At 40.3% G+C, this 22,254-nt stretch overlaps 1 protein-coding gene across 2 annotated transcripts in view; it reads right to left on the bottom strand.

The window, feature by feature from the left end:
* Window positions 1-22,254, bottom strand: part of PLXDC2 (plexin domain containing 2) — a 489,434-nt gene that overhangs the window by 127,326 nt on the left and 339,854 nt on the right. For both annotated transcript variants that reach the window (XM_090047262.1, XM_090047263.1), the window contains 2 exons: window positions 8,611-8,733; window positions 4,264-4,382 (listed from right to left, as the gene is read on the bottom strand). In XM_090047262.1, coding sequence (XP_089903388.1) covers window positions 4,264-4,382; window positions 8,611-8,733 — 242 coding nt within the window. The remainder of the gene's footprint in view (window positions 1-4,263; window positions 4,383-8,610; window positions 8,734-22,254) is intronic.

Genomic DNA, 22,254 nt, shown 5'->3' with positions numbered 1-22,254 from the left:
ACATGTCTGGTCAATTCTATCTGCCCTGAAGGTTTGGAGCTTTTCAAAAGGGAAACACAGAAGTACTACAGCTATGCAAGTGCAAACAAAATCCAAACTCTGTATAAATGTCACTGAGGTACATAAAAATGAAAAAGGAGCTAGATCTTGGGGAGTTTCATGTAAATCTACCTTTCTCTTCTGGACTAAGTACTGCTTTTAACTTTTTTTGAGTTGAGAACTTCCTTTGGATTTTGAAGGAAAGCTACACATTCTAGACCAGGGGTTCCCAAAAAGCTGCAGCCCGAAAGTGGCATACCGCAGCGCAGCAGTCACAGCCAACTGCATCTGGAATTTCCTGCTGGAAGACAGGTAAGGATACCCCCACCGCCTGGGGGGGGAAAACCCTGCACTGCCATGGGCCCTGTGGAAGGAGCTGCCACCTCTCCACCCAGCTCTGGGGGGCTGGGGTTTGCTGGTCCGTGGCCACTTCCAGTCTGGCAGCCAACCATGCTGCAGACTGGCATCTGACCCACAGTGGCCAAAGGATTGGCCAAGCTGCAGACCGGGGATTAAGATCCCCTGTTCTAGACTATCTTTAACCAAAGGAATGGAATAGGTAAGACTGACATACAGCAGTTCTCTGGAGCCTGGCTAAGCCAGACCAGGATTCGGGCCCAATAAAACTTCACAGTATTTATGGGGTTGGTGGGCCTTCTTGGGGCCAGGGTGACATAAGGAAAGCTATGAAAATGGAAACTGAAATTGTTTGAATAAATGGACATGAGGTGAAAAGTCCTGAAATAAAATATCCCAGAGATGAAAACTGCCTTCATGGCCACGTCCAGATGTGTGGATGTTTGGTTCCCTGGGGATAACTAGTGGTGGCGCACCTTGTGCCGCTGCTACTTGTCCCCAGAAATGCCTGTGGCACACATGCTCTGGCATGTGGCAAGTTACCCTGGGTGGGGTTGGGAAGACTGGGACCAGCATTGGACTGGCCCCAGCAGCCTTACTTGGAGTCCTGGGGCCTCCCGGGGCTGCAGCAGTGGCAATCCTGCCATGCGGAGTCTGGCCCACAGTGGAGTGAGTCTCTGGTTGGCCAAGTTCTGGCTTTGGGCAGCACACGCTGCTACCACACACATCACTCCACTTTTTTGATATCCAGGGGTCAAAAAACCCTCCGCATTTCTCCCTTGCACTGCAGAGAACAACTGAATGTGTGGTATGTGGCGCCACAGGTGTGTCTGTGATGCCACACACCCCATGACCGCGCTCATCTGGATATGGCCTATGTGTGTAGAAGGTAGGGTGGAGATGCACCTTACAGACTAACTAAATCAGAGATCCATAAGCTTTCGTGAGCCCAAGGGCCCATCACTTCATCAGATGCTGGTACTAGACATGCACAGAGTAGTTGATCAAACAGCCTATATGCTATTGACTCTGTGCCACTCAAATAGATTATTCGATCAACTGTTCTCTTCATGTCCTTTCACAGCATCTGATGAAATGATTCCAGGCTCATGAAAGTTTATGCATTTCTGATTCAATTTGTTTATAAGGTACCTTTACCCTTCCTTCTGCCTGAATTCAAACTAACACAGCTAACTACCTCTCTCTGCTCAATGTGTGCAGAGCTGGATTCCAGTAGAAGTCAACTCTCAGTCTCTAACAAATAGCTACTGTGGGATGTTTCCCAGTATTATATGGAAACCTGTTTGCCACGTATATAACATTTGTACTTCAGTTTGAGAAATTTCAAGGACAGCATGATGAAAAACACTGGGCCTTGCTATACATTGTCTCTTTTGCAATATTAATATGAAATGGCACTAAGAAGATAAGGTAGAAGATCTGAGATCTGATTGTGCAACTGTTTTCTTACACAAGTAGTCTCATAGAAGTTAATGAGACTATTGACAAGATGACTCAACAACATGAATGAAGGTTCCATAAGAGGATCTTCAGAAAGCAATGAAGTTGGTACACCATTGACAAATAATTTAATTCCTAGACATATGCACAAGCATCAGATTGTCAAGCGTTAATTTATAAGTTTTTGAGTCTTCTCAGGCAGAATGTTTCTGGTCAATGATTGGACATTTTTTTAATGCTTATCAGTTCAACGTAAAATATAAGGGATTGCATCATTTTTAATGAAGTAAAGCATACTGTAGTTAAAGACTAGAGTCTATACAACAATATTATAGGATCTGCCAAATTTTGCTCCTGACAATTCAAGGTGACATATTATAGTTCAGGCATTTGGAAGCATTTCAAAAGGTGTCTGGTTAACCATTTACAGACCATATTTATGTTACTATCTTTGTATTCTTTTAAAACTCTTTTTTAAAATACTCTTTTTGCAAGATTTCTAAAGTACCTGTCAACTGGGTATTTAATCATTCCAGAAACTGTAGCTAACAGCTTAGCATAGTTAGACTTTGTAGTGGAATTTAATAGTACAGCAGTGCTGGATACTGTGGAAAACACAAATCCATCACATTTTTAAATAAATGACACTTCCACAACTTAAGTCTCGTAAAAAGAACTTTAATTGGGTTTCTAACCACAATCAGCAAGGTTCTGGAACAGCTTTCCACTAGAACTAGTAAAAGCAAGCAACTTAACTAGCTGTAAAATGGAACTTGGTAAGTGTACAGATAGGATTACATGTCATGATTGCTTGCAAAAGCAAGGGTCTGGACTCTATTAAATAGGAGGTTTATTTCAGTCCTAAGTGACTCTAAGTAACCATAAGTCAACATAATTCTCTGTTGCCTGAGACCTTGCATATCACTTATATTTGTGCAAAATGGATGTAAAATGTTCCTGGTTCCAAATACACTTTATGCAGGTGTTGTAAATGATAAAAAAAGATCAAAACACCAACACTACAATCATTGCCCTTAAAAAGTCACTATTTTACTTTATGAAATGCCTCACTCAAATTCACGGTATAAATATAAACTGCAGTTTAGTAAAATACATCTTAAAATTCCAAATGTGGCTGCTGTTCTCCCCACTTATCCAGCCTCTGAAGGCTTTAATCTTCCTGCAGACCTCAACAACCAAGTTTGTAGCATCAAGATCAAACTTAGCCCTATTGTATCACCATGGGAAAGTCTGCTCCAAACCTAAAGTCAACAACCTACATTTTTATAGGTCAAAGCCTGGATCTTCAGTGACATGCAGAAGTTAATTGAAAGCCAGAGCAGATAATACATCCAGCATGTTCTCTGTGAGGAACATGGCTAAGTAAGCATGCATGCATATTCTGCACCTCCTGAATATTCAGTAATCTTAAAATATAGTTTATTAATGTGTTGTAGTAATCTGGTCTTCAGGTTCAAGGGCATTTATCTGTCTTAGGTAAATTTGGTACCATAAACACAGTATTGAAGTCCCCTGCACATTCTTACATAATGTAGGAGATTACTGTTGTTTTAGAGAAATCAGGAGCTGCTCTTAAGTTGCTTAGGGTATCTGTGCCAGGCATAAAATTGAACTCAAATCTCTTGAAACTTTGGCTCTGGATTCTACCACTGGGCTATACTTCCTTCTATCAGAGAATAGGGAAAAAAATCACATTCAAAAAGAAAGATTGTAACCATCATGTTAAGTTTTAAGAACAAAACGGAACCATATTGGTCACTGTCAATTACTAACAAAGTAGGAAAGCTTATCTGAGTGAAACTGACCTAAAATGGCTGATTTTTGCCAATAAGAAATTCAAAGTGGCAGTCATAACTCTAAAGACCTGACACTTCTGGGAGGCTCAAAGAATATAGCTAGACAAAATGAAGAAGAATGACTCTGATACCACTCTTCTATGGGGGTACACAATTTGATTGCAATCTGACTAATCTTACCTGCAAATAAACTGAAAACTGCTCACAGAGCTAAGAGCAAGATACTATAGTTATTTCCTACTTTTGAAGCATAAGAAATGTCTTTGGATAAACAAATCCAAAAAAGTAGACCCCATCTCCCAACCCCTACTAGCAATTTATAAATAGTCAATACTTATAACAACATCCAAAAAGTATCAAAAGAAATTCACAGACTGATAGTCAAGCCACATACATGAATATCAGCCCTTCAAAGGGATGTAAATTTCAGCAAGCAGATCTTAGGAGTAAGGAACGGTGAAAGTAAATTTATACATTTGAACTTTCAAGTAACCAAAGTAAGTATTATACAGTGGTTCCTGACATACAGCAACTATGCGATTATGAAGTGATTCAACTATTTAAATGATAGTTGTTAGATGTAACTTACTTCTTTATATCCAAAAATGATTCGTCCATCATTGAGAAGTGTAGCCTGAAAAGTGAAACTGCCCAGGCTGTAATTATCCTGGAGATGTACATGATCCCACTGGACAACCAGTGCTGTGCCTGTGAATCCCAGAGTGGGAACAGAGACAAGAGAAAGAAGAACATGAGAAAAATAATAACTAGTTGTTATCCAGAAGTCAATTCATAAGTTTATATTAAATAAAAATACTTGGCCTCTATAGAGCATCTTTCAGCCCAAAATCTTAAAGCACCACAAATACAATAAACACTAGCTGAGCAACATACTGTCTTTCAAGGTAAATACCACAGGTCTGTAATTAACTACCTCAGTTTCACATAAACTGAGGCAAGAGAGGTTAGTGGCTTATCTCAGGCTGTACAGTAAGTTTGTAACAACTGTCAAGAACAGAAACCAGTGTTCCAAGTCAAATCTTGCTCTTTCATCTACACTGTAAGACTATTCATTTGTTTCAGAACAATGCCTCTGAACACTGGTGTGTTAATAGAATTACTGGTTTTCTAAAAGTGATTACTCGGGGCATTCTGTCTCCCCCCATTCCTTTTACATGAATATAATATATCTATAATTATATTTTCTACCTAATATAAGCTTTCACTGAGATTCCAAAGACTGAAAAATATAAGGTGTTGGCAATAAATATTAACTACATAGTCTCAATTAAAGCTACAGACAGGGTAAATGTTAAGCCTAGTGGGTAGAGTGTTAGTTGCAAGAGGCTTATTAATATTCATTGGAGCTTTTGGCTCAATCCCCATCCACCACACTAAAAAAGTACCCCCAAGTGAGTTGCATCCTTTAAAATATGTTTGATACTGAACGTCAGAAAACCCATTCAGGGAGCTAGCTGAGAAAGTCATAATCAAAACAGTATTTACTGAAAATATCTCTCATATTTGGGACTATACCCTTCTTCCAGTGTACATCCTTCTCTAACATAAATGGGAATTGTGTGCTTTGATTCATAATGCTTGATTTCCATCTCTCATGGGACTACTCTGAGGATGCCTCAGGGTGGGTCAATGTGCTTCTATCTTGCATATATTTTGATGAATCCTTGAAGTATCTTGGTCGTTAATCTTCAGTGTGAAAGCTTACATTCCAGTTTTTTAGTGGTGGGAGTTAGGAAACTATGAACATGCACATCTTTGATGCAGTTTACAGAAATAAGTCCATCCTACCATTTCCAAGTGCATTTTCAGTAGCATACTTATGCAACAATATTCCTCACAGACTGTAATGAGTATGCATGCACATAAGATACTTTTAAGTTCTTAACCAGATTGCTTTGAATTGTAACAATGATGTAGTTATAATTTTAATTTTAAAAGTATTTTTCCTCTTTCAGGAGTCATTTTCACTCTGATAAACACAAGCAAAAACACTCTATAATCAGTGAGATGGTGCATTTCCTGATGCACATTCATCCCAGACTTCTGATACCAGGAGGTTTGCAGCCTCTGTGGCATTTCCCTGCTTTCTCAGGACCCACTGGAGAGCTCTTTGCAGGGCTAAGTTCCATATGAAGTAGCAGCAGCAGTGATACTTAGATAAATCATTAAATTCTGCCTATATCAAGTACAGAGCTGTTTTGAAAATTATGAATTTATGTTCAGAGTACAACAAAGGACAAAACAGGAGGAGGCACCTAATGATGTGCAACTTGTTTCGCTTCTTTTCATTTAGAGTAAAGGGTCATATCCACAGTCAAAATGAATATGGCAGTTGACAGAACTTCACACTCAGAGAAGTGCTGATGTAAGGAAGTTCTCAGCCTTCAGGGGGCTGAAGCCCAGTAGCAAGTGACCAGCAGTAAATAGTCTGCCTGGCTGGAAGGCTGGAACAAGCTGCAACTGCTGGCTACTAAATGAAGGCAGAGGGCTTAAACACCAAAGAGGGTTAATATCTCCAGGAGCACAGTGCAGTGGAGGAGAGAAGTCTGTGGTGCTGAGGGAGAAGCACAGAGCCTGGGTTGCCCCTCTCAAGATCTGAACAGAGAGAACAGGTTTGGCGGAGGGTTGTCTGTTGGTCTGCATGGTTGCTTCTTTTGTTGTATATTTTGTTTACTGTGGGGATAAGATTGCCGAATGTTGGAAATTCCTGAACAAGGAAAGAGCTAGGTGAGTGGCCTTCCTAAAGTTGGTTAGTGACCTGCTTACAGTTGGCTTCCCCTGAGGAGAAACATGTGCTTTAAAGACTTGGACAGAATCAAATGCTCTTTACCTTGATTTTGTATCTTAAGGTAAATTACACCAGGATTGAGAAGGGACTGACAAACAGGTAACCTGGTGCAGCTGCATGCAGTCAGTGACTACTACTGCATCTTGCCAGGATAGGGCAAAGAAGAAGATAATCACCTGACTGCTACTATCAAACAGCTAGTCAGTGATGCACACAGAGGATGCATCTCCACACGCAGGGAGTGTTACTGCTTTTTGCCACTGTGCATACCCCTGCATGCAGGGTCGGCAGGGGGCAAATTGTCTTGCGTGGGGTAGCAGAGGCTGGAGCCAGCACCTGTGTTGGGCCCAGCAACCTGCCAGGGGTCCTTTAGCTCTCCTGGGGCAGCAGTGGCGGCAATCTGGCTGCTTGGAAAGCGATTGGCAGCCAGTGTGGCTCTGGCTGGCCAGGCTCTAGTTTCTGGCGGTGCATGCTGCTGCTAATGTGTGCCACGTGGTTTTTTTAGCTCCTTTTTTTTTGACACTGGGATCTCCCGGTATAACCCCCCGCCCCCAGCACACTGCTAATTAGCAGCATGGTGAATGAGTCCACATGCACCATGTGCAGTCTGTGGTGCCTCAAATAGGTTTGAGGCACCACAGACCACACCTGAACACTTGTGGGGATGTGTCCCAAGAGATCACACCAACAGTGGTAGAGTTTCACCCTTGATTTTTCAGAGGAATTATATACTGGATTGGGTTTAGGGGCTACCATGATCTGTCTGCTACTTTTTTACACTGATTATCTGTCCACAACTTGAAACAAGTGCCCGACTCCACCTTTAAAAGCAATTTAGCAGAGTCTGCTTGAGCCAACATGAAGCCTGTATTTGAGGGAGGTACTGACCATTAAACGGTCCTCTCTAAAGATCCTCAGATCCCTTCAGTAAGGACCACAAGTTGTAGAACTTCACATTAAATACTGGATGAATGTCACTGATTTCTCCTTTTGCAAATTATGTGGATAGGGAGTATAATTTTCTCAGATATATTTGAAATATTTGAAACAGTTTTGACTGGACTCATACTTTAGGTGCTATGTTTCTGACCACTGATTGGACTTCAAGAGCGAGACTTCTTGTTAATACTTATGATGGCTAATGGCTAATGCATGCTATGTTTGTAAACATTCTATAATGTGCGATAAAAATCACTCAGAGGAAATATTCCTTCCAATATAATCATTTGCTAGTATATTCATGGAAAGAAAATACAAAAACAATGTGTTGCATACTGGACTCTTCCAGCCCTATCCAGCCTCTCCTCTCAAAAATAAAACATAGACCCTACTAGTATAAACATAAATATAAATAATAGCTTCTAAATTTACGTTCATATTTATAAAAATCTTGGCCTTAGCTGCCAAAGTTCAGGCACTCATATTTGAAATGTTTATCATAAAGCTTTAAGTATGAAATCGTGTGTGCCTCTTTTTGTGTCATCACTAGATTTACTATTAGAAGCCCAGGGCAAGGCAGCAGATGTCATTTCATTGCACAGGTCAAACTTACAAAATGTTTGTTTTAACAGCATTGTATGACTAATATCCCCACATTTATGGGTTTAGAAATGTCCCCTGAAGAACAGCTCTAAGTATAACGCTGCATTTTTATCCTTTAAAATTTTCTTACCAAGAACTGCTAAGAACTTTTGGTATTGTTGAATGTATTAGGTTCCTAGTCTGCATGTTTAATCATTGACAGGTTTATTAATCTTGTACATGCCCTGTTTAGGTATATGCTTAATATCACATCTCACAAAACAATTTTATTAGAGCTACTAGGTGGATAGGACTTACTGCATTAATTGAAGCAAGAGGGCCATGCACATTTTCAGAAGAAAATTTTCTTTTTTAAATTAATAAAGTATATTTCAAGTCTGGAAATGGGATCACATGCTTTTAGCACATGGTTTTTTTCTTCAGTTGTTTAACAATAAACATTCATCATTGTCTAACCACGTTCAATTAATGTTATATATATAAAATAATAGTTTAAGTAGTTTTCCCTTCAAATGAGGATAATTTAGGAAAATAAAAATAGCCAAGGGACAAAGACATGTTAATTTATGAAGAACTATTACATACCATTATCAAAGTACCTGACTGTTGAATTTCTTGATACACTGGGATCAAAATTTGCCATCAGAGGTGCAATATATTGTGTGGCTGTGAGCATTCGATGAACAACTTCTCCAGTATATATAAAACCTACAATAAAAGATATTGAAACTGTTTCAGCACCTTCTGACAATATGTAATAAAAAGTCAGATTTAATTAGGTATCAATAGAGTTTTAGACAGTCATTAAGATAAATTAATCCGAACACCAAGGTTTCGCAATAAATTAAAAAACAACAAAAATTGCACAAAAAATTTCTGAGGGCAGCTAGAAAATAAGTTTTGAGATGAACATAGGAGAAACCATTTTAAAAAGCAGGCTTTCATACTGGAAGAAAAGACAGATTAAACTCACTATTCAATTAAGGTTTTTTCACTTATGGGCCAAATCAGAAAAGCTGCAGAAAGTGAGCTATTCTCTAAAGGCCCCAGTTACCACCTTCACCATTTTCTTTACATGTTGTTTCTCTCCTCTTCATCACTGTGCTTGTTTCCCTTTACAATTGTCAGCTCTTCAGGGAAGAAATTCTGCTTTTCTTTATATGTTTATAAACATGAAGATTAATCTTTTCAGCAGGATCTGGTTTCCAAGTTTGAGAAAAACAAGACAGATGAAGGGCAAAGGAGAGGATGTATTTCCCATTGCTGCAAGGCTAGCTATACCTCTGACCCATCCTGGTCTTTTCTCATTCACTCTCTGCAGGGTTTGGCCCTGTTGCTTTATCTTTCTGGGATGGAATTCTGCAATAATCCCTATTTTAGATTCACTCAAGGCTGCAATATCCAATCTGCATTGTGCTTACTTAGGCTACTAGCCAGTTGCCTGTCAAGAATGATGGGGGGAAGTGGGCGGGGGGGGGGGGGGGAGACCTGTGCTTCCCCATCCAGGACCACTCCCCACTTCCCTCCTGCTGCTTGGGGTCCAGGCCTGCTTCCCCCACACCACAGTAGTGAGGGGAGGGGAGGGCAGGAGCAAGCCCAGGCCTGATGTGGGGGTGAACTGGGCCCAAGGGTGGGGAGAAGCCAGCCTGCTGTGGTGGGGGTGGGGGGGAACAGTGGGCCCAGGCCTACCCAGTGGCGGTTGGGAGAACAGAAGGAGCAGGCTCAGGGCCAGTACAGGGGAGAGGGAAGAGTAAGTCAGGGCACAAGGGGTGGGGAAGAGGCCCACTCCTCCCTTCCCCCCATTGCTGATGTGTTGGGCTGGGCCAGGCCAACTTCTCCCCATAACATCAGGCCCGGGGACCGCTCCTCTCCTCTCCTCCCCCCTCCCCCACCACTGCCATGTCAGCCTGGGTCCACTCTTTTGTGTCATCACAGCCTTACATCAGGCTTACTCCTTCCCCCCCCAACCCCGCTGCATTGGCTCATGTCGGCCCTGCAGGCAGCAATGACAGAAGTGGGGAGAAGAGGGGAGAAGTGGGCCCAGGCCACCACAACTGGCTTCGCCCCCCCCCCCCCCATGGAGCCCCAACATTTCTCCCACATGGCTGCCGCCACCTCCAAGGAGCAACGGGGGGGGGGGGGGGGCAAGACCAGCGCTGGTGGCCTTGCCCCCCCTGCTCCATTGCCACCACCTGCAGGAAGCAGGGCAGGGGGGGTGAGCCCCCCCCCACTCCATCCCCTGTGTCCCCGCCATCACAGCAGTGGTCCACTAGGCTACCACCTCCTGGCCAAATGCTGTATTCACACTGTGATTGGCTATTTCAGTCAACCAATCAGAGCAAGAATAAGGCGTTATGGCCAGGCAGACAGATTAAGGCTTTTATAATATTAGAATAGGTGAATGGATTTGGCATCTGTGCTTCTTGCCTACAGGACTCTTGTTTTGAACCCAAAAGTGTCATTTATTGTAATGCTAGGAAGGGCAATTAGAGAAACCGGTCACTAGAACAACACATAATTGATGCATATATTTACTGTATAACACATCTAAGGTTTACCAACCCTGACTGTAGCCCAAGCAAGCCTAGTTTCCTCAGATATCCTTAGCTACCATACTCAGTCTGCTTTCCCTGAACAATGGAAATCGCTTTCTGAATTGTTATAGACCTTTGCTCTTGTCAATTCTTGGCTTTGACCCTCCATATCAAAACTAGTCTGCTAGCTGACAGGAACCAGAAGCTAGAATTGACATGCCTAATATTTTGGATAATTACTCTTAACAGCTCTTTTTAAGACTTAAGTGAAGCTTAAGTTATTGCTCCCTTCTGCATAATTTCCCTCTTCCTATTAAATTAATCCCAGCGGTGAAATTTCAAAAAACAAAAAACAAACTGAAAACAACGTTTGAGTTCATAAAACAATATCCCACAAAACAGTTTTCCTCTGAAAAATGCTGTCTCCTTGAAATCCAACTGTTCCATAGGAGCGCATTGACTTAGAGTAGAGTTTCAACAGAAAGAAAGGTGGTAAATCTCTCCCCACTTTTCTTCCAACAGAGGGAGGTTTTGTCTACATTCGCTGCCATTTTTTCATCAAAATCTTGTTAACTACTTGTTAACAGAATAAACAAATTTCTGATATTCAGTTTTATGTGTTGAACTGTGCAGTGATTAGAGATGACTGGCTATTTGAAAAGGACAACTGATCTGGTTAGAAGCAGTTACCACCAAATACCAAGCCATAATTTCAAATGGAAAAGACAGAAGACCCATTAATTTAGAAGTATAAACCTAAGCTGAGTAAAATTCTAGAAAACATATTCTAGGAAATATCTGACATTGACAGGAAATATAGATTACAGGACCTTCTTACCTTTGTTTTACTTTAAACAACAGCTTTCAGTTTTAAGGGGGCAAAAGAAGACATACGGTATTTTGAAATGTGAATGCCTACAGTTCAGCTCCCAAGTTACCATTTAGAAGTAATGATTGACCTGGTTTTCTGAGATGTAGCTCAAATGTCAATGATCAGTTTACTAACTGATAGAAAAAAATAAATATATTCTACCTATTTAACCAAAAAAACCCCAAAAACCAAAACAGTTTTTTTTTTCATTCTGTACCTACTTTTGAGTGATTAAGAAACCTGAACTTTTACAATATTGTGTTGTTATTGGAGTTTCCAGAGTTTCATTTGATTACATGTCCCTTAGATTACGTAGCCATTCCTCCTACCAGTCAAGAGTCCCTGGTGCATTTTCATTACTCCTTAGTCACTGATGTTTGCTTCTTAAATGTCAGTCTCTTAAGTCAGGGCTATCCAACTAGTGGCCTGCAGCCCACTTGCATCCCACAAGGGTTTAAATTGAGCCTGCAGGATTGTACCTAGCTGCTACTCCCCACCATTGCTCTGGATGTAGCAGCATTTGCGGGGCTCCAATCCCCACCCCTCCAGCTTTTGCTTCCTGCCCCAGGGGGTGGAGCAGTGCAGTAATGCAACTCACAGAGTTGGAGGAGCCTGCAGCTGGAGAGCTGAGGATGCAGCAGGGCATATGGGCAATGGGGGCGCCCTGGGTCTGTGGTACAGTGGGAGGACAACCAGATATGTGGTGTGCTGAGGAGATTTCATAAACATTAGGGCTGGAAGGGACCTCGGAAGATCATCGAGTCCAGCCCCCTGCCCAAAGGGCAGGAAGTCAGCTGGGGTCAGCAAGTTAAGCATCCAATTTACTCTTGAAGGAGTTCAATGTAGGTGCTTGAACCACCTCCGCTGGCAGACTGTTCCAGACCGTGGGGGCTCGGACAGTAAAGAAATTCTTCCTTATGTTCCGCCTGAAAAGGTCTCGGAGTAGTTTATGACCGTTTGAACTCATCATCCCTTGGGGCGCTCTGGTGAACAATCATTCCACCAGATCCTGGTGGTCACCCCTTGTAGACTTATAGGTGGCCATCAGATCACCTCTGAGCCTGCGCTTTTCCAGGCTAAAGAGTCCCATGGCTCTCAGCCTATCATTGTAAGATCTGTTTTCCTGACCTCTGATCATGCGTGTGGTTCTTCTCTGGACTCTCTCAAGCTTCTCCACATCCTTTTTGAATTGTGGAGCCCAAAACTGGACGCAGTACTCCAGCTGTGGCCTCACCAAGGCCGAGTACAAGGGGAGAATGACGTCCCGGGATTTGCTTGAGAAGCATCTATGGATGCAAGCCAGTGTTTTGGTCACTTTCCTAGCCGCAGCATCACATTGCAGGCTCATGTTCATCTTGTGGTCAATGATGACCCCCAAGTCTCTCCCTTGAGGAGCAACCACTCTTCTTGAACTCCCCTCTCCCTGGGGTCACGGTCCCTTAGGGCCTGACTGACAAGCCTCCTGAGCTTGTCAAAGTTGGCTTTTCTGAAGTCAAGGACTTCTGTGTTGCTGACTGACTTGCCAGCTTTACGGCGGATGGTGAAGGTGATCAGCTTGTGGTCGCTGTCACCCAGCTTCCCATCGATCACTAGGTCACCGATTAGGTCATCCTCTGTAGCCAGTACCAGGTCAAGCAATGCTTTGCCTCTTGTTGGCCCATAGATTTCTTGAGTCAGGTAGAGGTCATCCACGCATGAGAGGAACCTTTGCGACTGTTCAGATTTTGCTGAGTGATCCTCCCACGAGATGTCTGGGTAATTGAAGTCACCCATGGCAACCATGGGCCTGGAGCATATGGCCTCAGCCAGACTCCTGGTCAAACTCAGGACTTTGGGTGGGAGGTCTGTAGTAAACTCCCACCGTTGTGTCCCCTGTGCCATGTTCCCCATGAATTTTAACCCAGAGGGTCTCTAGCTGTCCACCCTGGGTGCCAGTATCAGCTTGCAGGGACATGTAGCTTTCCTTAACATAGAGAGCTACAACCCCGCCCCTTTTATCTACTCGATCCCTCCTGTACAGGGTATACCCATGGTCCAGTCATGGGTGGAGTCCCACCAGGTCTCCATTATCCCAATGGCATCATAATTATTTGCACTGAGCAGGAGGAGGAGCTCTTCCCAAGCTCCTGGCATTTGTGTACAGGCAGGCAAATTTTCCCTTGGGGGCTCTTATCTTGCCCACAGATTGTACCAGGGCTGGGGCAAGGGTGGGCTCCCTTAAGTGCCTTTGCCCACTGGCTTTGCAAGGGTTGCTCAGTAGGCCAGCAGTGGTGGTAGTCCCCCTGTCCTCCAACAGACTTAGTTTAAAGCCCAGTGGAGCAGGTCAGCCAGTCTGGCTGAGAAGAGCCTCCTTCCCAGCAGAGAGAGGTAGAGACCATCTCTTCCCAGCAGCTCACTGCCTCTCTCGCCAAAGGGTGGGCTGTGGTCATGGAAGCCAAAGCCTTCCCAATGACACCAGCGCCGCAGTCTTTGGTTGACTATGTGGATCCTCCTCTCCCTTAAGCGCCACTCCCAAGTCCCTGTAGTGCCTCATGACCCAGCTGGGAGCACTTCGAGCCATGTCATTGGTGCCCCAAGTGACTCTGGCTTCTTCGAAGTTAGACAGCCCTGTATGGTCAGACAATTAAAATAGGTTTTTTTCATGCAGTAGTTCTTCACTGGTAGAGCCTAAGGTACATGTCAATATTGTCATATTCCTATCCAACCTTGCAACTACACCTCCAATATTCTAAATCCATTCTCTATTATATATTAAAACTTTAAGGTCACATTCATGTGTCATAATTTCCTTTAACAACTTGGATGAAATTTATCACTAGAATCAATCCAGGATCCTAACATATATTTTGTTTTTCACTCTTTTTTTCCAATTTACACTTGAAAATGTTACCATCACAATAGTACTAAGGAAGGATTAAATTCTGTTGGAGGCCTTGCATAAATAAATCAATCCAGGTAATTAGTAATCTTAATGTGTTGTGTTTTCAATTGTTTGCCAAATACATTTTTACTGTAGATAAAAGCAGAAAGCAGGAGAATAGTGGGAAACAAGGCAGGCTTTGCATGAATATCATTGTAATGAGGACTCCAGTCATGCTTCACAACAGCTTGGGAAGATGCACAAAATCATTTCAAAGTATCCCAGAAATTCAAAAGCTGAACCACTGTTGAATGTAGATATTTTATCCTTAGCATTAATACTTTAATAAGTAGAAAATGTAAAATTACTACTGTATGGGCTTTCACAGAAATTTGGCAAGCAGTGGCTACGCTGTCCTTGACCCTGTTTGTTAGTGGTAGCAATCACTTACTCTTGATCATTTAGTCAGGGAAGAATTCTCCAGACCCACAATTTCCTGAACCATTTAATCCTTCTTTTGCAGGAGGATTTTGCAGAACTTCTTTCCAAACTGACTAAAGAAGCTGGGAACACATGATACAATTCACCCCAAACACGACCATATGAAATTTATGAAGCCATCATGTTTTATTAAAAAAGGTCTCTTTTAAACAAGAACAAATATAAACAAAAACTACATAGTAATAATTAAGAAAAATTAGAAAGGAAAAATATTGTGGGTGTGTGTAGACATAAGCAGAAAAAGAAAGAGGAAATCATTCTTAAAACAGCGCCCAAGGATATATTAAAACTAATTTCTACTTAGTGCAATTTCTAGAACATACATTGCATCTAATTCCTACATATTCAGCAGCAATCCATAGATAGGTAAATATTTACCTTATGAAACGTTGCGGAGATAAAAAAGACGTATAGCATTTTAAAGGGGAAGCACTATTTAAGTTGATAGATTTCAATATTTCAATTACATTTGGGAACAAAACAAAATGTGCTCTGTTCTCTTAGTTAATCTACATTCACAGTTCAGTGATCTTAATAGAGTTCTTTTAGATTTGCACCACCTGATTTCAAGAGCAGAATGACACCTTATATTGATCCTCAAACATCAGGGTAGTTTTAGCTTTGAAAAGATTGCAGGACTTGGCTCAGTGCTGGACTTCTACATTTGGCCCTCCTCTTTGGTTCATTATCTGAGGGCATCACTGTCACCAAACAAGTTTTCTCCGTTATTCATTATAATTATTGGAATAAGAAAATGCAAGCTTTAGGTGGTGTGCACAATTTTTTAGCATCCTTTGTTTCTTTGAAGATGTGCCAACGCATATGGCAGGCAGATTAAATAAAAGAATGCTGAACCGTTCTATCTCTTTTCTTCAATTGGCCCGGGTTCAACAAGGTATTTAAAACATAAGCTTAACTATGCATGTGAATTCATGAACTGACTTCAACAGGACTACCCACAGGTTCATATTTAAATTATGATGCATGTTCTAAGTACCCTTTTACATTAGGAACAAAACAAAATTTGGTTGTAATTTCCTGAATGCTGAAGGCTCAAACACCAATTAGCATCTAAAAAGCAGTCACAAATCAGACAGAATAAAGAATTCAGGAGAAGTAACAATGCAGAATTCTGAAAAAACCTTCAACACTTCTACAGGCATGTGAGGAGAAGGGCACGCACAATTCTCTTCAGGCAGCATATATTTATTTTAGAAGTTCAGGCATCACAGTGTAGGGTTCATCTGAAGTTATTGCAAGATATAGGTTCATAAGTGTTTTATCTTTCTACCTGTGTTATTTGTAAAGTTTCATGTAATTTATTTGAATAACTGATATTTCCTATAACTTGAAACTTAAACAATTTGTTTTTGCTGGGAAAAGGTATAATCTAACATTTGAACTAGCATATTTAATACATTAAAATACTGCACATGGCAATTTTCAGTATTTACATATCTTGTCACTTCCATTGCATTCCCTGTATTGTTTAATTAATAGTGGATGAAAATGCAAAACTAAAATGCTAGTCAGCTGTACAGAGTTGGCAACCTGGTCATTTTATAATTTTTTTCCCCAAGACTAAAAGCTTTAATGGCTCCAAGTGACAGCAGCATAGCTAATTAATGTAGAATTCCTTTCTGAAATACACATCATCGCTTTTAGAAGAGAGTGTTTTACATTTGTCAGTTCACCAAAACTACCACTGTTAGAAAATAAACACATAGAGTTGTATTTGGGGTGAATAGTATCATGTGTTCCCAGCTTCTTTAGTCAGTTTGTAAAGAAGCTCTGCAAACTCCTCCCACAAAAGAAGGATTAAATGCAAATTGCAAATTCCATGGAATTTGCATGGAATTTGCATGGAAAGGTGAGAAACCGTGACATTTCTTTGAAATACACTAAAACAGACTGTAATTGTGTTTCTTTTGATTTTGTACCTCTATAAACAAGAGCCTGATTGGAACATCAGATGAAGTTCAAACAATACATCTCAAAGTAATGTATATAGCATGTCAACTGTCTCTATCTGATGTTCTTTTAAGATTGTGCACCTTTGTATGTGTGTATTTATGGTCGCAGCAACATATATTACTTTGATGACCTGTCAAGATCTCAATAGAATAAATCTGTTTCTGTTTCTTTCACTATCAGCTGAAGTGTGATGGGATTAGAAACAGGAAGTTCAGACATTCCTTGGAATTCTCCTTGTGTTCTAGTCTGAGCGTGCCCTTATTTGTTGAATTCTAAGATGTGTGACTAAGTTCATTTCTTCTTCTTAGGTTAAACAAAGAACAGTGGATCAAGAAGGAGCAGGGTTGCCAACCCAAGACAATTTTTTTCAAGACAATCTGCATTTTTTTTTTTACTGGTGACCAAATGTTTTACTAACATATGTAACCTTTCTTCCAGGCCCTGGTGGGTTGAAATTTAGGGCTTAACACCAAACATAGTAAAAAAGTTTGGTCAGTAAAAACTTTACAGATTATCAGTAAAATATATATACATATTCTTGTGCTGGCAACCCCACTTGACTGCAGCAGTGGTTTAACATTGTGCTGCCTCCACTCCATGGGTCCTCTACTCACCACTATACCCTGATGCCCTCAACTACAGTTTGGACTGTGCAGTTCCCTAAGCCTGTCCCCACAAGCCTTACCCCCATTGGTGCACCCTTCAGTACTGGCACAGACCCTCAAAGAAGGGCTCTTGGTGCAGTGTTACAGGCAGGAATACAGCAGCAGCAACAGCAGCAGATGATGACTGGAAAGGTGCTACAGGTTATGAATCCTTGAGAGAATGCTTCCGGCAGGGTGGTTCACTCCAGTTTAGATACTGGGTGGTGCTGCTCTTCTCTTTCTGTCCTTCAACACTTGCCTCTGATGAAGGATCTTCAATCAAGCTCTGGCTGTTTAGTGATTTTAAAGATGTCTCAATTTTATTATGGACTTTTTAGGCTTATTTTTTTATGGTTGGTCTAAAATGTATGGACAGTTGGCAACCGTGAGGAGGAGGCATTAATGTGAGAATTGCTAATTGGATTATTGGGTAACTAGAAATGGATATATTTAAAATCAGTGCCACAGGCACGTTGATATGTATTGGAAAATAAAAATCAAACTAAACACATAGCTTTTATATGTAGAGAAATCAGATATAAAAAATATTTTCTTTCAGTGTTATCATTTAGCCAGTATTGAGCAAAACCATATGTTCAAAGTCTTACTGATATAAAGATCTGTGGTTACATAGCTGGAAAAGTAGCTGTCTGCCAGCAGTGGCTGAACAATGAAAAGTTTTCATGAAAGAGACCTCCACTGGGCAAAGACTGAGTTGCCAGTCAAGCATATAGTGCACTGTGGGTTTATTGGTTATTTTCTTGCAGCATCTAAACTAGAAGGGAAAACCCAAAGGAGTTTAAGAAAAAAAAATACAATTGGAGGAAAAACTGTCCTCCTAAGGGTCTGAGATACATTTCAGGCTAAATCACCAGATACGAAGCCTCAGAGTCAGTGATGTGATTTCATATTCAAATAAGCAGCTCACCCATTACTCATTCTCACTGTATTGTTTTGCTACTTGCTACTGTGCTACTGAAATTATTTTTTTTTCATTTCTACCTTTTATTTTTTTTAGAGGGAGAGTACACAGATGAAAATGTTAAGCAGAGGCTAAAACATTTCTAAACCTGCTGCACGATAGCAAGATGGGGAGCTGCAAAGAAACTGCCTCAGCTCTGTTACTTAGGCAATTTCTCTCATGCAGAGCATTCTGGAGTGCTCTGAATGGTCAGCTCTTACCTGGTCCTTTGTGGTATTTTGTTTTTTGCGGGGGGGGGGATTATTTTTTCTTAAATATTCCTAATCCCATAAAATACCTCATGATGCAAATCTTAGCCAGTATCAAGGTTACATTAACTTGAATTGTGTAGAAGTAGCTGGCCAGACCCCTCCTTTAGCCTTTTAGTTTAGCACAGAATTGGTATGGAGCTGTTTTACCAGACCTGGCAATTTCCCCCACAAGAGGAAACCTGTAATATTCCCACTCAGAGAAAAAACCCAATGAAATAAATTGCATGATTCCTCTCAACTTAAGTAGGCTACAAATTGAGCCCCCTTATTCACTGGGTCCCATATTTTGACAATTGCTTTTGATAAACATTTGTATGGCTCAGATTAAGATACAGAAATGTGATCATAATTGTAATGGAAAGGGAAACAAAGCTGGGTAAGAGACCATCCTGATATCTTTTGGCAACTTAAAGAGCTCTTTTGTTACTGAAAATAACTTTGAGTAGACCAAGACCAGTAGTTGTTATAACTCATACAGTTTTGTAAAATTAAGGCTTTCTAAGAATTTATCTTCTATTTGCTGTTGGCAGATTAGTATGTACATTGTGTGCCTGTACTTTTGTCATTAAGAAAAGAAATACCATTAGTCATTACTATTGATATAAATTAAAAGTGCACTCTCTCAGTAAATTACTATTCCTTCATAAGAGAAAAAAATAAGTTAAATATTGGAAAACTGACCATAAACATCTCCTCTTACAGTCTGCAGGAATCTCCTGGCTAAAAAAATAAAAATAAAATTCAGACCTTGAAAATTCAGAGACCAGTGCACTCTGGGATTAATTCTACAAAACAAAATTTTAGAAAATGTATGTCAAAACAACCTTACCTATACAGTTAAGAACTTTTTGGAGCAATTTCTAGACATTCACACATAATTAGAAAGAAACAAATGAATTACACAGAGAAAACAGAGTATAGTTTACTGTTGCACAGTTAGACACTGCACCCCAGTTTTAGGGGTTGGAAAATACTTGGTAAACCCAATCTGCAGTCTTTGTAAAGTTGGCAGGGACTCATGCCAAACTGAGTATGGAACAGATTGGAACCCTATCTAAGTTGACTTTGGCATGCCAAGTACATGGATGATTTACGCCCACAAAACCTGCAGAATTTATTCCACCACAAATATAAGTATGCTTAAAATCACTGTTTTATTTGATGACAAGGATCTCTAGGTAAATGTGATATTTTTTATTAGACCAACTACATAGTTGGAAAAATTGTGCTTTGCAAGCTTTCAGGCACAAACAGCCTTCTTCAGGAAAAAGAGAGACCACTGCTATTTGTTTTATAGGATATCACTGAAGAAGATGATGCTGTTGTTTAAAAGCATTAGGCCTTGGCTATGCTACTTTTTTCTTAAAACGTATCACCATTGCTTGCTAAGGCCATGTTCAGATGAGCGTGACTTGTGGTATATGGTGCCGTGGACACATCTGCGGTGCCATACAACACACATGCAGGGATTCTCCTTGTAGCATGGGACTTTTTCTTTGACCCGGAGAGAGAGGAAATAAATCACAAGGATAATAAGACTGCGCCTTCCACAACAGGATACAGGGTGTATGAGCTGACATGCTGACAGATCTGTCTGCAATATAGATCTCTATTACAGTCAGATTTATCTGGTACTATACCTGTTCTGTTTAATAATCATACAGGACTCCTTTGTAGAATGCTTTGCAATCTGCTGATAAAAAGCACCACTTATTTGAACTAGGTATTAAGCAATTATTGCTTATGTCCCAAAGTTGAACTTTTATAAAAGCTTTTTTTCCCACTTCTGTGTGCTTTAATGTAGCTGGAGGGTTAGGGTAGACACGTAGGCAAATCTGTAGCTACTGAAAAATTACTGCCCTGTCAATAGACATATATATACGGATTATCCCTTCTACTGGCTGACAGAATCCAGGTGGTGATTAATACAATTAACTGCACCTGCTTTGTGAGTCCTATGTGAATACTATGCCCATTCATAAGCCACAAATTGACTGTACATTTAATGAAAAGTATTGTGTGCATAGGCAGTACTACTGTAGGTGAAATACATAGCAAGTACTCAGTAAAGTGTGTATAATATTTTCTGCATTCAATAGGGAAGAAAATATTTTTAAAGCATTTCAGTGTTATCTGAACATTTAAATACATGTTCTGTTTCACATAAAGGAACTCAACTGAGTCTTTATATACATTTTATATGTGCAGTAGGAATTTAGAGTATTTGGACAAGTAAATTTGTGATATTATTAGCTTTCCAAATGGAGCATGCGGAAGAGAACTGAAAGACTATTGTCTATGTTTTTAAAAGGAAATGAAAGGGAAATATATTTCTAATAAAACATTATTTACTTTTAAAAGTAAATAGAAGGGAGGGAATAGAAGTTCAAATAATTGCTCGGCTGGGATTTCATGGTGGTTATTTTAATATGAAAACACTCAAATTCAACAAAGTAGCACCATCTCTCTCACACATACACACACAGATGCATCTGGCACAGAAATGTAGTTTTACTGGTTTTAAAAAGGCAGTGAAGCTTAATCCTCTCCAAAATGTCTAAGGTTAAAAGCTGACACAGTAAAACAGGGTCCTCTTAAATTAAACTCTCTGGTATAAAGGCTTCAAGTCCTGAAAAATGCCACCTTAAGAAGCTGAAAAATAAGAGAATTTACTGCTGCAAAATAATGTAGCAGAATAAATGGCCACATTTATGCTACCATCTGAACATGCCACTTTTTATGGAATTAATTCTCTTGCAGACACTCACAGACACTGACATTTTCTCTATTCAAAAGTTCTTTGTAAAACATTCTCTTCTAAGTTACGATCTAAAGAACCCCTGTCACATTGCTTCTATAAATTAACTCCATTTGAAACTCTATCAGCAATAACTGATTTCCAGAAACATTTTCTAAACTGGACAGACAAGCAAAAATACAAGTAAGCAAGTAATTATTCTGTTCCAATATGTAATGAGGTGTAGGCAAAGATGTATTCTGCCATCTTCCACTCGTGGAGTATTTTTTCCATGAGAATTTAGCCCATGACCTACTTATCACCTTCCTAGGAATTACTATAATTCTTCAGAACAAGGGACATACTCTGTTCTTGTGGCAAAAAAAAAAAGACAGATTTGCTACAACTAGTTACTGCTGGGTGAAAAAAATATTTACTTCTTCAGATGCATTTCTTTGCTGGGTCAAAGAACTATGTTTTGAGTAAAGATAAGAATGACTGCAGACATATTTTGGTAAATTGGTCCATTCATTCTTAGAATTTCCACAGAATAGAAAAAATGATTTAAACTTATTGGACCAGCTCCTTAGCTGCCGTTAAGTTATTAGAGTTTATTGCCTTTAGAGGAAGTCTTCTGATTGCACTAGCTGAAAATGAGGCCTACTGTTTATATCACCAATGGATTTTTATTTCAAGCATTTGAAATCACATCTGATATTTCACTTGGAGAAAGAGCAGAGCTGCAAGCTTTTAGTTTGATTAAAAACCCAGTGGGATGTTCTTTTTATAATTATTTTAATTGGAACTACTGAGGGTAGCTCGGACTTTTTGAACTTTAAATCTCTTCATATTTATTTTTCATTTTCAGGCAGCTC

This window comes from Crocodylus siamensis, chromosome 5, assembly GCF_052110815.1.
Source record: "Crocodylus siamensis isolate JL-2025a chromosome 5, ASM5211081v1, whole genome shotgun sequence".
NCBI classification, from domain to species: Eukaryota; Metazoa; Chordata; order Crocodylia; family Crocodylidae; genus Crocodylus; species Crocodylus siamensis.
This window is presented reverse-complemented; position numbering and strand designations above follow the sequence as displayed.